At 41.1% G+C, this 12193-nt stretch overlaps 1 protein-coding gene across 3 annotated transcripts in view; it reads left to right on the top strand.

The window, feature by feature from the left end:
• The window catches only part of DENND3 (DENN domain containing 3), an 82299-nt gene that overhangs the window by 31200 nt on the left and 38906 nt on the right, over window positions 1–12193 (top strand). For 2 of the 3 annotated variants that reach the window (XM_050940601.1, XM_050940602.1), the window contains exons 7-10: window positions 736–954; window positions 3075–3196; window positions 4718–4873; window positions 8688–8784. In XM_050940601.1, coding sequence (XP_050796558.1) covers window positions 736–954; window positions 3075–3196; window positions 4718–4873; window positions 8688–8784 — 594 coding nt within the window. The remainder of the gene's footprint in view (window positions 1–735; window positions 955–3074; window positions 3197–4717; window positions 4874–8687; window positions 8785–12193) is intronic. The other variant, XM_050940603.1, reaches the window with a different exon arrangement.

Below are 12193 nucleotides of genomic sequence, written 5' to 3' on the forward strand. Positions count from 1 at the left end.
GTGGCCCCTTTCTCTAAAATGTATGTGATCCATTTGTGTGTTTCATCAGTGCCTGGTTTGGCTTTTTATCCCTTAATTTTGGTGCTATAAAGGCCTCTTACGTTGTAGTCTTGTGGCTAGAGCCAGTGGACTGATAACCAGGACTCCTGAGGAGAAATCCTGGTTCTACTGAAGTAATGGCAAAACTCTCATTGCCGTTGTCCAGACTACCCCGCCGTATCGGCGGGTTAAAATCGATTGCTCGGGGATCGATATATCGCGTCTAATCTAGACGCGATATATCGATCCCCGAGCGCGCTTATATCGATTCCGGAACTCCATCAACCCGAACGGAGTTCCGGAATTGACACGGAGAGCCGCGGACATCGGTCCCGCGCCGTCTGGACGGGTGAGTAATCCGATCTTAGATATTTGACTTCAGCTACGTTATTCACATAGCTGAAGTTGTGTATCTAAGATCGATTTTCCCCCCCTAGTCTGGACGAGCCCATTGACTTCAGTGGGGCCAGTATTTCACCCCGGTTCTTATTCCTAGCACTCCACCTGTGTAAGTATCCTTTAACTTATATTTGCTTCAGTTTATCAATGTGTAAAATGTGTATTGCTGTAACACTGATCTCCCTGAAGGTGAACCTCCATTTGTAAATGGTAAAGTGCTTGGAGATGTGTTAACAGAATTTGTTCTACGTAACAAATATTACTACTAATATTAGTTATTTTCATTATTGTTTCCAGATTATAACTTGCATCTTAACAGAGCAGAGGATTGTTTTCTTTTCTTCTGACTGGGCCCTGCTAACACTCATAGCTGAATGCTTCATGTTGTACCTTCATCCTATTCAATGGCAACACACTTTTGTACCTATTCTATCTCATCAGATGCTGGATTTTGTAATGGCCCCAACGTCTTTTCTTATGGGATGTCACATTGATCATTTTGAAGAAGTTAGCCAGGTTTGTCATAGAACATTCCCACTCTGGCTGCCCCTTTTCCCTAGGTCTGTTTAATAAGCCACCTCCCTTTCCTCAATTCAGTCCCTCTTTAAAACAAATTTTTGCCAGATTTCTTACAAAAAGATTTTTTAACTTCAACAGAACCATCATTTAGTTATCAAGTGATTTTTATTCTTATAACTGTTGTCTTCTCCTTCCCCAACATGGTCTATGATCCTTGTTTGTTATGTGATGTCAGATTTGGGTCCCAATCCTGCAAATGTATGCTCAGATGTAATTTATGCACATGACTAGTCCCATTGAAGCCAGTGGGAATTTTCCTCTTGATAATGCGTTGCATGTATGTATGTGATTGCAGTATCAGGCCCTCACACTGTAAATTTTTCAGGGAGGGCCCATATCTTTGCTTGTTTCTTTGCGGCACCAAGCACAGCTTTGAAAATGCTTAATATTTTTGTGTAATACATGGGATTCAAATTCCTAATTCTTTGTCATGATGGATTTCCAGATTAGCATTTTTAACACTTCAACTTTAGCAATGTAAAGGTGAGTTTTTAGAATGGAGTTTCAGAATTGGATTCACAGTTTCTTCTTCTTTGAATTTTAATATTTTAACAAGTGTTTTGTGGGTTGATATATAAAGAGCATTTTCAGTGAAAAATAAAACTGCATCTGCTCAGAGTGACACTGTCAGATGGTTTGGGCCCAAAATTTAGAGATCTACATTTGTTTGAGGGTTTGTGAGGGTATGGCTACACTATGAGGCTTTTAGCGACACAGCTGTGCTGCTACAGCCGTGTCGCTAAAAGGCATGCAATGTAGCTGCTGTTTGTCAGCCTGGAGAGAGCTTTCCTGCTGACAAAAAACTTCCCTCTCACCCACCATTCATCTCCCACAAGCGGCAGTGGCTTTGTTGGCAGGAGAGCTCAGCTCCCTGCTCCTCTAAGTTCCCTGTGCAGCAGCCGCCCAGCAGGCTATCAATTGCCAGGCACCTGTCCTCCCCACACTCCCATGTGCAGCTCCTGCCCTCTGCCTTGGAGTTGCTCCTGGGAGCCTTCTCTTGTTGTGCAAGGGGGAGGGGAAGAGGAGTGCTAATGTCAGGGTGCCCCCTTCCTTCCCCCACTCCTTTACCTCATCAGGCCATCTCCACAGAGCAGTGGGGGACATGACAGGTCTCAGGACGGAGGGAGCTTGCTGGCCGCAAGTTGAGACAGCAGCTGCTAATCTACTTAAAAAGGCAGTGTACTTAGGGTGGGTCAGTATACTTAAAGGGGCAATGCACGTCTGTCTTTCTCTCTCTCACTCACTCACTCACTCACTCACTCACTCACTCACTCTGTGTGTCTCTCCCTCTGCCATGCTGTCTCCCCTCCCTTCATTGGTGCTGCCTTGTAGAGTGTGAAGCTACATTAATAACAATGTGTTAACCCTTGAGGGCTCAGCCTATTACTTGTTCATCATTTAGCAGTAAGGCATTCCCTGGGAAATATCCTACCCTCTGACATTTCCACCTCAACCAAGCTTCACATTCATCATTGCCGTGTACAGTATTAAATCGTTTAAAACTTGTCCTGTGTGTGTGTGTGTGTGTGTGTGTGTGTGTGTATAGGTACGTATGTGCACGTGTGTGTACACCAGGGGCGGCCCCAGTCCCCAGCATGCCAAGCGCGTGCTTGGGGCGGCAAGCTGCGGGGGGCGCTCTGCCGGTCGCCGGGAGGGCGGCAGGCAGGCAACCTTCGGCGGCGTACCTGTGGATAGTCCGCTGGTCCCGCGGCTCCACTGAAGCCGTGGGACCAGTGGACCCCTCCTCAGGCACACCTGCGGGAGGTCTGCCGGAGCTGTGGGACCGGCGACCGGCAGAGCGCCCCTCGCAGCATGCCACCGTGCTTGGGGCAATGAAATGTCTAGAGCTGCCCCTGGTGTATACATAGATAGATAGTCTTTTTTCTGGTGAAAAACATTTTCCCTGGAACCTAACTCTCCCATTTACATTAATTCTTATGGGGAAATTGGATTCGCTTAACATTGTTTAGCTTTAAGTAGTGTTTTTCAGGAACATAACTACAGCGTTAAGTGAGGAGTTACTGTATTTAATCATTAACATGTTTATTTTTAAAAAGGAAGCTGAAGATTTAATTCTAATCAGCATCGATAATGGAGACATTACACATTCAAAATCGTCTGTAGATGAGGTGATAATTCCAGATGTTCCTTCACAAGCAGCAGAAATATTTATAAAAAGGTAAAAAGAAACCTGAGTGATTTGTGCTGTAAGTAGGATAAGTCCTGGAAAACTCTCATAACAGATTTTGTTTTCTTCACATAAATAAAAATATCAGACTGGGCAAGGGTAAATTGAACTTTTTGTACAGGTAGCTTTATACAGTTACAGTGCATATGTCATAAACACAACCACAGTATCCCTTCTTTTTTATCTGATCAATGTAATGCTTCTTTCCTTATGGGTACTAATGTTGGTATTCCATAATTGTGATCAGTCCATACTGGAAGAAGGATAGACTCTGGGTATGGTTTAATTAGGCCACAGATTTATCATTTAGATGCCTAGGATTACCCGCGCATAAAAGTGTACAGTGCAGGTAACTCCTTAATTCTTTCAATAGCTACCTGAGGGCTTTCGTCAGATCCTTCCCTCTCCCCTCCCCCCACCACACACCTTTTCCATTTTGATCCCTAGCCAACCTGCTGCTGGGACCTTAACATTCTTTCCCTTCTACCCCCCAAATGAGGGTTAAGGTGGGCTATAAAGGAGGGGGGAGGGGTTGTCTCCCTGCTGAGCTAGTCATAGGTGTTCTGAACCCCTCCTGTTCTGCTCCTTTAACAAACACCTCTTGCTGGTGCAGGAAGGGCTTGCCCTTTATCAAGTCCCTGCCATTCAGGTTCCTGGGGGATGAGTCGGTGTTGCCTTGCTGACCTGTTCTGCTTCTGCAGCAGTGTCTGTGCCTCTCTCTATGCCCCTTAGCTCTTAAAGTGGTATACCCCTTCCCATGGCAAGCCAGATGATGGCCACCCCACTTAAGGTGTAATGCAGTCATTGCCAGGGTTGCCCAGAGGATTCAAGGGGCCTGGGGTCTTCAGCGGCTGGTGGGCCCCTGCTTCGGTTGTAATTCGGTGGCGGGGGGTCCTTCCGCTCCGGGACCTGCTGCCGAAGTGCCCCGAAGACCCGAAGTGGGCCCCCTCCCCCCACTGCCGAATTGCCGCCAAAGACCCGGCAGTTTGGTGGTGGGTTCCTCTTCAAGGTGGAGGGATCTGCTGCCGCCGAATTACCGCAGGAGCAGAAGGTTCCCCCTGCCGCCAAATTGCTGCCGAAGACCCGGAGTGGAAGAAGCTCCGGGGCCCCGGCCCTGTGAGAGTTTTCCAGGACCCCCGGAGTGAGTGAAGGACCCTGCCTCAGGGACCCCGAAAAACTCTTGTGGGGGCTCCTGCGAGGCCTAGGGCAAATTGCCCCACTTGCCTCCTGCTCTGGCCGGTCCTGGTCATTGCTGACTTATTAGAAGGCAAATATTGCCCATACCACACAAGATGTTTCCAGGGGGTATGTACACTGGAGATGTCCAAAGTTCCATGTTTTTTCACGAGTAGGCTTCACAAGAAATGTTACTGGCTTTATAGCAACACTTGCAATTAAAATCTTGTAATTTCTTTAGTTGAAAGTAGGGTAAGATGCAAGTTTCTCTTTAAAAAACAAAAACAAAAAACTCTTGGTTTTTGAGGGATAACTCGTTAATTTTCACTTTTCTAGAGTTGAGAGCCTTCAATTGCATTATGATCTAGAACTCTGTCACCTCAGCTCCAATACAGACTTTATTGAACTACAAATGCGCAGGAGGACTTGGCAGCAGAAACTGAATACTGAAGTTCAGCAGATTACTTTGCAGTTAATTGTCAACATCTTCAGGTGGGTGATGATAATGATTGCATGCCATAGAACCCTAGTACCAGTTAACATCCACACCTGTTCTATCTCTGGGAATATCCTGTTGCTATTTTTCTTTTTAGATACTGTGAAAAACCTCTAGATCTGTTGAAGGACTGTGATAAGGATTTTGTTGCTAGCTTAGTACAGTGGCCAGTGTTAAAATTTCAGCAGTTCACATATTTGGGTATAGTTTCATTGTTATCCATAACTTTAGATGAAGCGTTCATGGTATTTTGAGAAATTAAAATTCTTGTTTTAAATTCCCTGCCATTTCATGTGAAAACATCAGGAAGAGAGAGGTCTAGCCCAAAAGTCTCAGATTTGCAGATAGTCTGATTTGGTTCAGTATAAATAGCACTATTAGTCACACAAGTAGTGCCAGTGTCTTCTTTAGACCTGTAAACGCTGCAAGGGTAATTAGAAGGAATAAAAATATGCTTAGGGAAAAGGGATTGTATAGGCATAGCCAGTGGACACAATGCAGAACTGATTGTTCTTATTGTTTCTGTGACCCTTCAGCTCTGTATGACTTTCATTGTGCACGTGAGTTTGGATGCAGTGACTAATCTTTGCAGCTCATTGACACTTCCTATTGTCTGTTGTGTCATGTGTCTGCTCTCCCAACCATGTGAAATTTAAAGCATAAGAACACACAGGAAATGAAAAGTTATTAAAGTGCTTTGTAGTCTGTGGTTATAGTCAAAGTACCAATATGTTTAATTCATTTTCTCATAAGCAGGTGAAAGAACAGTCAACTTGGCTTTGATTTTTCATGTTGGTTTCAGTCACTTTCATAAATCTTTCCCCCCAGAATCTATTGTAAAGGCAAATTTACATTTCTGCAAAATCTCAAATTTCCCCTTAGTTCTCTGAGATCTTACTTTATAAATGCAAGGTTGTGTAGGTTTGAGCAGAAGGAAATTATTTCAATATTAGTAAAATGTACTTGTAAGGTCCTCTCCCAGATTCTGAGTACCTTAATCACTTAGACCAGAGTCACATTTTTCTTTTCCTCAGGTATTTGCCCAACTGTTCCAGCTCTACTGGTTCTGAGAACCTAACCCAATACACTAATATTCATATAGTACCTTTACTATATATTTACTGAACATCCCATTCATGTGGGACGTCCGTAGGTTTGTGTGTGTTTGGAGAGGTGTCATTTCTAGTGCCTAGGTTCTCCAAGAGGACAGCACAGAGAAAGAACAGAGATTCTGTAAATCTAGACATACCAGTGGGAGAGCTCCATGGTTTGCTGGTGGATTTATCATGATGATATTTTAGCTTAATACAAAGGAATAAAGTTACTGAAAAACAACGAGGAGTCCGGTGTCACCTTAAAAACTAACAGATTTGTTTGGGCATAAGCTTTCGTGGATAAAAAACCTACTTCTTCAGATGCAGGGAGACTCCATAAATCTGTCAGTCTTTAAGGTGCCACCAGACTCCTCATTGTTTTTGTGGATAGAGACTAACACGGCTACCGCCTGATAGAAAATACTGAGGGTCTTATGACGATGATTCTGCAGGCTCCAATTAATGAGTTCGTTAAATTCAAATGCTATATTAGCAACCATCACAAATATAGCATATTATGAGATAAATGGAACAGTACAGTATATCAAGGAAGTGTCAAGCATATAGCTCCATCCAAGTAATAAATGTAAATTGACATGTTAAGATTAATTGAGCTCAACCCTAGGGCATTTGTTCAATTCGAGGTAGCTGGCTTGCTGGTACTCGATTGCCACTTAGTAGATACTGACATAATCTGGAGAAGGAAAAAATGTTTTTCTAATGAGTCTGAGGAATCTGATATGCTGCCAGTGTGAGATATGCTGAACTTTTACTATTGACTGTTATATACTTGAAAGAAAGATTAGGTGAAATATACTTTGCTACCTGACAAGTTTAACTCTTAAAATGACGTTGAATACTTGGCTACAAAAATGAATAGATGCTTCGTCTCTCTAAATAGATAATATCTAGAATTAAAATCTGTTAGCATTCTCCAAATGGGTTGCCATCTTTCTTCTTTTTTTCTATCAATTTTTCTCTTTTTTGTTCTTTTTTCAGTAATGTCTCTTCTGTCTTCTAATGCTCTATCTACCAGAGTCCAGGAATGAAGGAAAGTAAATCTTTGATGAAATTTCTGTTTTCAGCTCAAGCTGTCTGGTTTTTATTCTCCTCAATAAAGTGTCTTGTATTTCTGTATGCAGAGGTTTTATACTTAAGCCTACATTATTTAGGGTTTCTTTAATATCCTTTTATTAACCACCATTTTTCTAGAGTCCTATAAATATTTACGCTGCCATAATACAGTTAAGATAATGCCATCCGTCAGTGTTTTGTAACTCAAGTGGATGCAATATGGTCCCATGGACAGTACACAGAACTGGGCAGTTGAGTCTTGGGTTTTAGTCGAGCTCTGCCAGTGATTAGGTGTGTGACCTCAAGCAAGTCACTTCTTCCATCTGTGAAGTAGGCTGATGATATCTACCTGACCCTTAGATAGTACCTTGAGACCTATGACTGAACAGACCTAGGCATTTTTAGCCCTTATGAAAAATCATTAAGAGCAGTGAACATACTGATAACTCAATACTCTGCAAACACTTCTAGACAAAATTGGCATACTCCATTTGCCAAGTTTGTCCGCTTCTCCCACAATTGTGTGGAATTTACAGCCGCGCAGAGGCCCAGACTAAAGTCTGAGCACCATTTAAACCATATTTTAATCATATTTGAGTCTTTAAAACCCTACTTTAGCCTTGAGACTACATGGTACACAGGTCTTGTGCTGGCTCTCTGCACAGGAGTGAACGTCCTCAGGTATGTTGTGCCAAATTTGGTTCACCGTACCATTACCATCTTCATTTAAATCCTTCTCTAACATTCAGTTCATCCTTAATTACTAATTCATATTGAGTATTATCATATAATGACAAAACAGATCTGTTATTTCGTCTACTATTTTATGCGTACGTCTAGGAGAAGTAACCTCATGTGTTTTTTACCCACAGCCCTTGGCTCAGAGAGTAGCCCTCTTGCAGTCAAAACCCTTCCTGTTTCTAGAGTAACTTGCTTTTTTAGCCTCTTCCTGGAGCACATAAGTTGCTATTAACTTCTGGTTCCCAAGGGAAAGGGAAGAGCCTCTGCTTCCTGCCATAATATATATGCTAAAATATAGATGCATTTTTTAATTTTTTTTGTTTTGTTTGTGTACCCAGTTCTCCCTTTTTTCCTGTCTCTGTTTTTCTGAATTAAAATCTCTTTTGCTTAACATGGTTGTCAGTAAAGCTGGCTTTATGGGTGGACTTAGGGGACATTGCACCTGGGTGTGCACACTCAACATTTCAAATTATCAAATACCTTGCAATGTAATGGCACAAAATAAGGCCCCGATCCTGCACAGGCAGATCTTTTTGTCCGTATGGTGCCCCAAAGTGGGGTTCTTGATGGCTTCATGGGTCTGTCCACACAGACAGGATTGGGGCCTAAGTAATTACATTAATAAGCAGATTGTACTGCATGGTAACTCAGATATTGAAGTTGACTCCAGTGTGTGTCAATGGATTTGCTGATGGAAAATGTCAGTGATAGCAGGTAGCCTGCCTTTCTTCTATTGATACGATTCTACATTTATTTTCTTTAATTTGATGATTCAGAATTGTTCAGAAAACAGAACCTGCCTTCTCATAATACAGTGTGTTTCTATTAGTACCAGTGGTTCACTACAAAAATTCATTTATTTAAGAAATTGCCAGACTTATAACATGCTCTTTATTAACAGGGAGGTAAAGGACCATCTAAATTATGAACACAGAGTGTTTAATAGTGAAGAGTTTCTGAAAACAAGGTCACCAGGGGATCAGCCATTTTACAAAAAGGTAATTATATCCTTGGTATATTCTAATCACTTGTTAGCTGCTGCTGCTGCTGCTTCTCCTCCTCCACCACCACCACCACATGAAACTATTGAAACGTGGACTATGTTTTATAAGCTATTAGTTTTCATAACACTGACTAGAATTTAATTAATTAAAAATATACAGGCAAATACAATAGCATATTGTTCTCTAAAATTATTTTGTCTCTCTTCCTCAGGTGCAATGAAACACATTTTTTCAAAGTGAAATTTTCCTTTTGCAAGTGGCCAGCATGAGACTGAAGTCACAGTTAAGGCTTCAAAATCGGACTCAAGTGGGCATAGGTCTTGTGCTCAAAAGGGGTGAATTTTTCCCTAAGTGAGCCATAGAAATTTACAGTCCAGGAAAATTAATCCTTGCATTCAAGGATTTTACACACCATAATTTATATTGATGGTAAAGTCAATTTTGCAGCTAAACCTCTGGAAGATGCATTTTAAAATTTTTAGGGATTAGGTTTTAAAACAAACAAACCCGAAGTTTGGAAGAAATATAAATTCTCGTGTTTCAGGGTGTAAGTCAACCTTGAACTACTGAGGGTTGAAATGATGGTTTCTTGGCCGGCAGATTATTCCATAACTGTCTACATCAGAGTTGTTGCATGTTTCTCTGACCACTGCTGGAGACAAGATTCTGCATTAGGTAGACCCTTGATCTGACCTATTGTGGCAATTCCTATTTAAGATGACAAAAGCAAAGGAATACAGGGTTTACATTATTTTTAATCTACTCCTTCTGACAGTAATGTCACTTTAAGAAGTGTTGAATGCTTATGGGACAAAGTAAGAGAGTTTGAGGGAGTAGGAGTGTCCAAAATCCTATCTGCAATTTCAGATTCACTCCTCAGAACGAGTAAGATCGCAAGTGCACTTATAAAATTTACAAAAGCTTCATTTTGTATTGATATTGCTACTTAGACAATTGGTTCTCCAGGAGCCGCACTCTGCATCTGGCAAAGAAATCCAATCACTACCACTAATAGATTGTCCTCGACTAGATAATGAAGCTTTTTTTTAATTCGTGTCTCCAAACAAGTAGAATGTTTTTGAATGACCTATTTCTAGAAGATGCCCACGTTTGATGGAAATGGATCAAAACGCTAACTCATTTTACTTAAATTTGTTCTGTAGACTATACTAACATTCATGCAGATCTAATAAGACAAACTGCCAAATTTATGGTAGGATAATTTTTATTTTGCAAAGATATTTATTGTGCAAAATATGTGTGGCAAACAGAACAAGGAAAAAAATGTACAAATCATGAAACAATCCATTACTATTTCTATGCAGGAATATTTCCTCAAGACAGCTTAAAATGTTTATAAAGAAATTTCAAAGCCATAAAAAAGTTGCATACAATGAATTATTTGTTAAAAGCACAATTTGTATAATAGTTTCTAACACGTCATTGTAAATGAAATATTAGTAAGTTAAGAACTAAAATTGTCATGTATATAATGCTTTATATCTTCAAGTTGCTTTGAGGATTTGTGCCATCTAAGTCCTCAAAATTTACCAAAATAAAATCAAATGACCTTATTTTCTTAAATGCTAAATAGCGTAATGATATGTTCATTTACAACAAAATCAAATTGGATCGCATTTAATAAAGTGGCCAATAATACCAAGCATTATATTAAAAGGGCAATTAATCCAGTTGCTGCTACCTGTTATCTTATATGACAGACCCAGACCAGTGGGGTACAGGAGTCTGGTAGAGGGAAAATGTACTGGTCACTGGATGAGTAGTTTTCTGTTCCCTGAGTGACCAGAGCAGGGGCTTCATTAGAGTAATCAGGAAACTGCTAGAACCAATTAAGGCAGACAGGCTGATTAGATCACCTGTAGCCAATCAAGGCAGGCTAATCAGGGCACCTGGGTTTAAAAAGGAGCTCACTTCAGTCAGGTGAGGAGGAGCCAGAGGAGAGGAAGTGCGTGTGAGGAGCTGGGAGCAAGAGGCACAAGGAGCTGAGAGTGAGAGGGTGTGCTGCTGGAGGACTAAGGAGTACAAGTGTTATCAGACACCAGGAGGAAGGTCCTGTGGTGAGGATAAAGAAGGTGTTTGGAGGAGGCCATGGGGAAGTAGCCCAGGGAGTTGTAGCTGTCATGCAGCTGTTACAAGAGGCACTATAGACAGCTGCAATCCACAGGGCCCTGGGCTGGAACCCGGAGTAGAGGGTGGGCCCGGGTTCCCCCCAAACCTCCCAACTCCTGTTCAGACACAGGAGGAATTGATCCAGACTGTGGGGAAGATCACTGAGGTGAGCAAATCTGCCAAAAAGCACAGGACTCACCAAGGTAGAGGAGGAACTTTGTCACACTTAATAAACCCAGTTGTCAATATTGCATGCCATCTAGTGGGAAAATAGAGTTACAAATACATATAAATAAAAATCCCACAATTGCTGCTTAGATGCCACTTTGACAAGTGCATTAGAAATACTGTATATAGATCAATGTATTTTTAATTGGAATGGACCATCTGGTAATTTTAGTCCTGTCCCACTGCATTGTAACAGAACTTCTTATATATGCAGTTTCTTTTTTCCTTATTTTTTAAATACATAAATATATTCAAATTCACTGAAGCCCTGTGAGCATAATTCCCTTTGGCCCTTAGCCTGTGATACCTCTTCCAAGACATGGAGTTTATGCCCCAGGCCAAGTAGTGGAGAATCAGTTTATTTGTTTTTCCATTTAAAGAAAGCTCTTTTTCATAACTACAACCGAAGATATAGATATCATCTTGCGTTAACCTTAGTAAATTTGTAAGGAGGTCAGGTATCACAGGCATAGGTGTGGTATAAAAACCTAGATGGATAGTAGGGAGCCAACATCCATGAGACTTAAACGTGTGCTTAAATGCTCTGTTGAAAAATGTAGTTTGGTGCATTGGTGAACAGGATTAAGAGCCCTGTGCTAGAAATGTTTATACTGTGTTTCTAGAAATGATACAAATTATTGGTTACATCAGATGATGATGATGATGATGATTTTCTGTCATTTGAAGTGGTAAGGGAAGAAGGGAGACCTTTTGGGAGAGTTCGGATGTGGGAGTAATATTTTTGACTTTAATATCTGATTTTTTTTTTTCAGTCTTGTCCATTCTAAGGGGCAAAATTTGGGGCTTTAGATGTATTTCTTAGAGTCTCAGTGATAATTCACCTTAGGGAGGGATAATTTAATGGTTCTCACAAGAGGGAATATTCAGTCAACAGCAGGGATATCATCCCAATTTTCTCTTCAGTTTGGCGGTAGAATTTTTTAACATGGAGCTGTGAAGAGCCTCTTCCATCACATCATGAATTAAGTTTAAAGTTGCAGAGTTAAAATAAAAAAAATTAGAAAATATAAAATTTAGTTTGTTT

The sequence above is a fragment of the Gopherus flavomarginatus genome, chromosome 2 (genome assembly GCF_025201925.1).
Source record: "Gopherus flavomarginatus isolate rGopFla2 chromosome 2, rGopFla2.mat.asm, whole genome shotgun sequence".
In the NCBI taxonomy this organism is placed as follows: domain Eukaryota; kingdom Metazoa; phylum Chordata; order Testudines; family Testudinidae; genus Gopherus; species Gopherus flavomarginatus.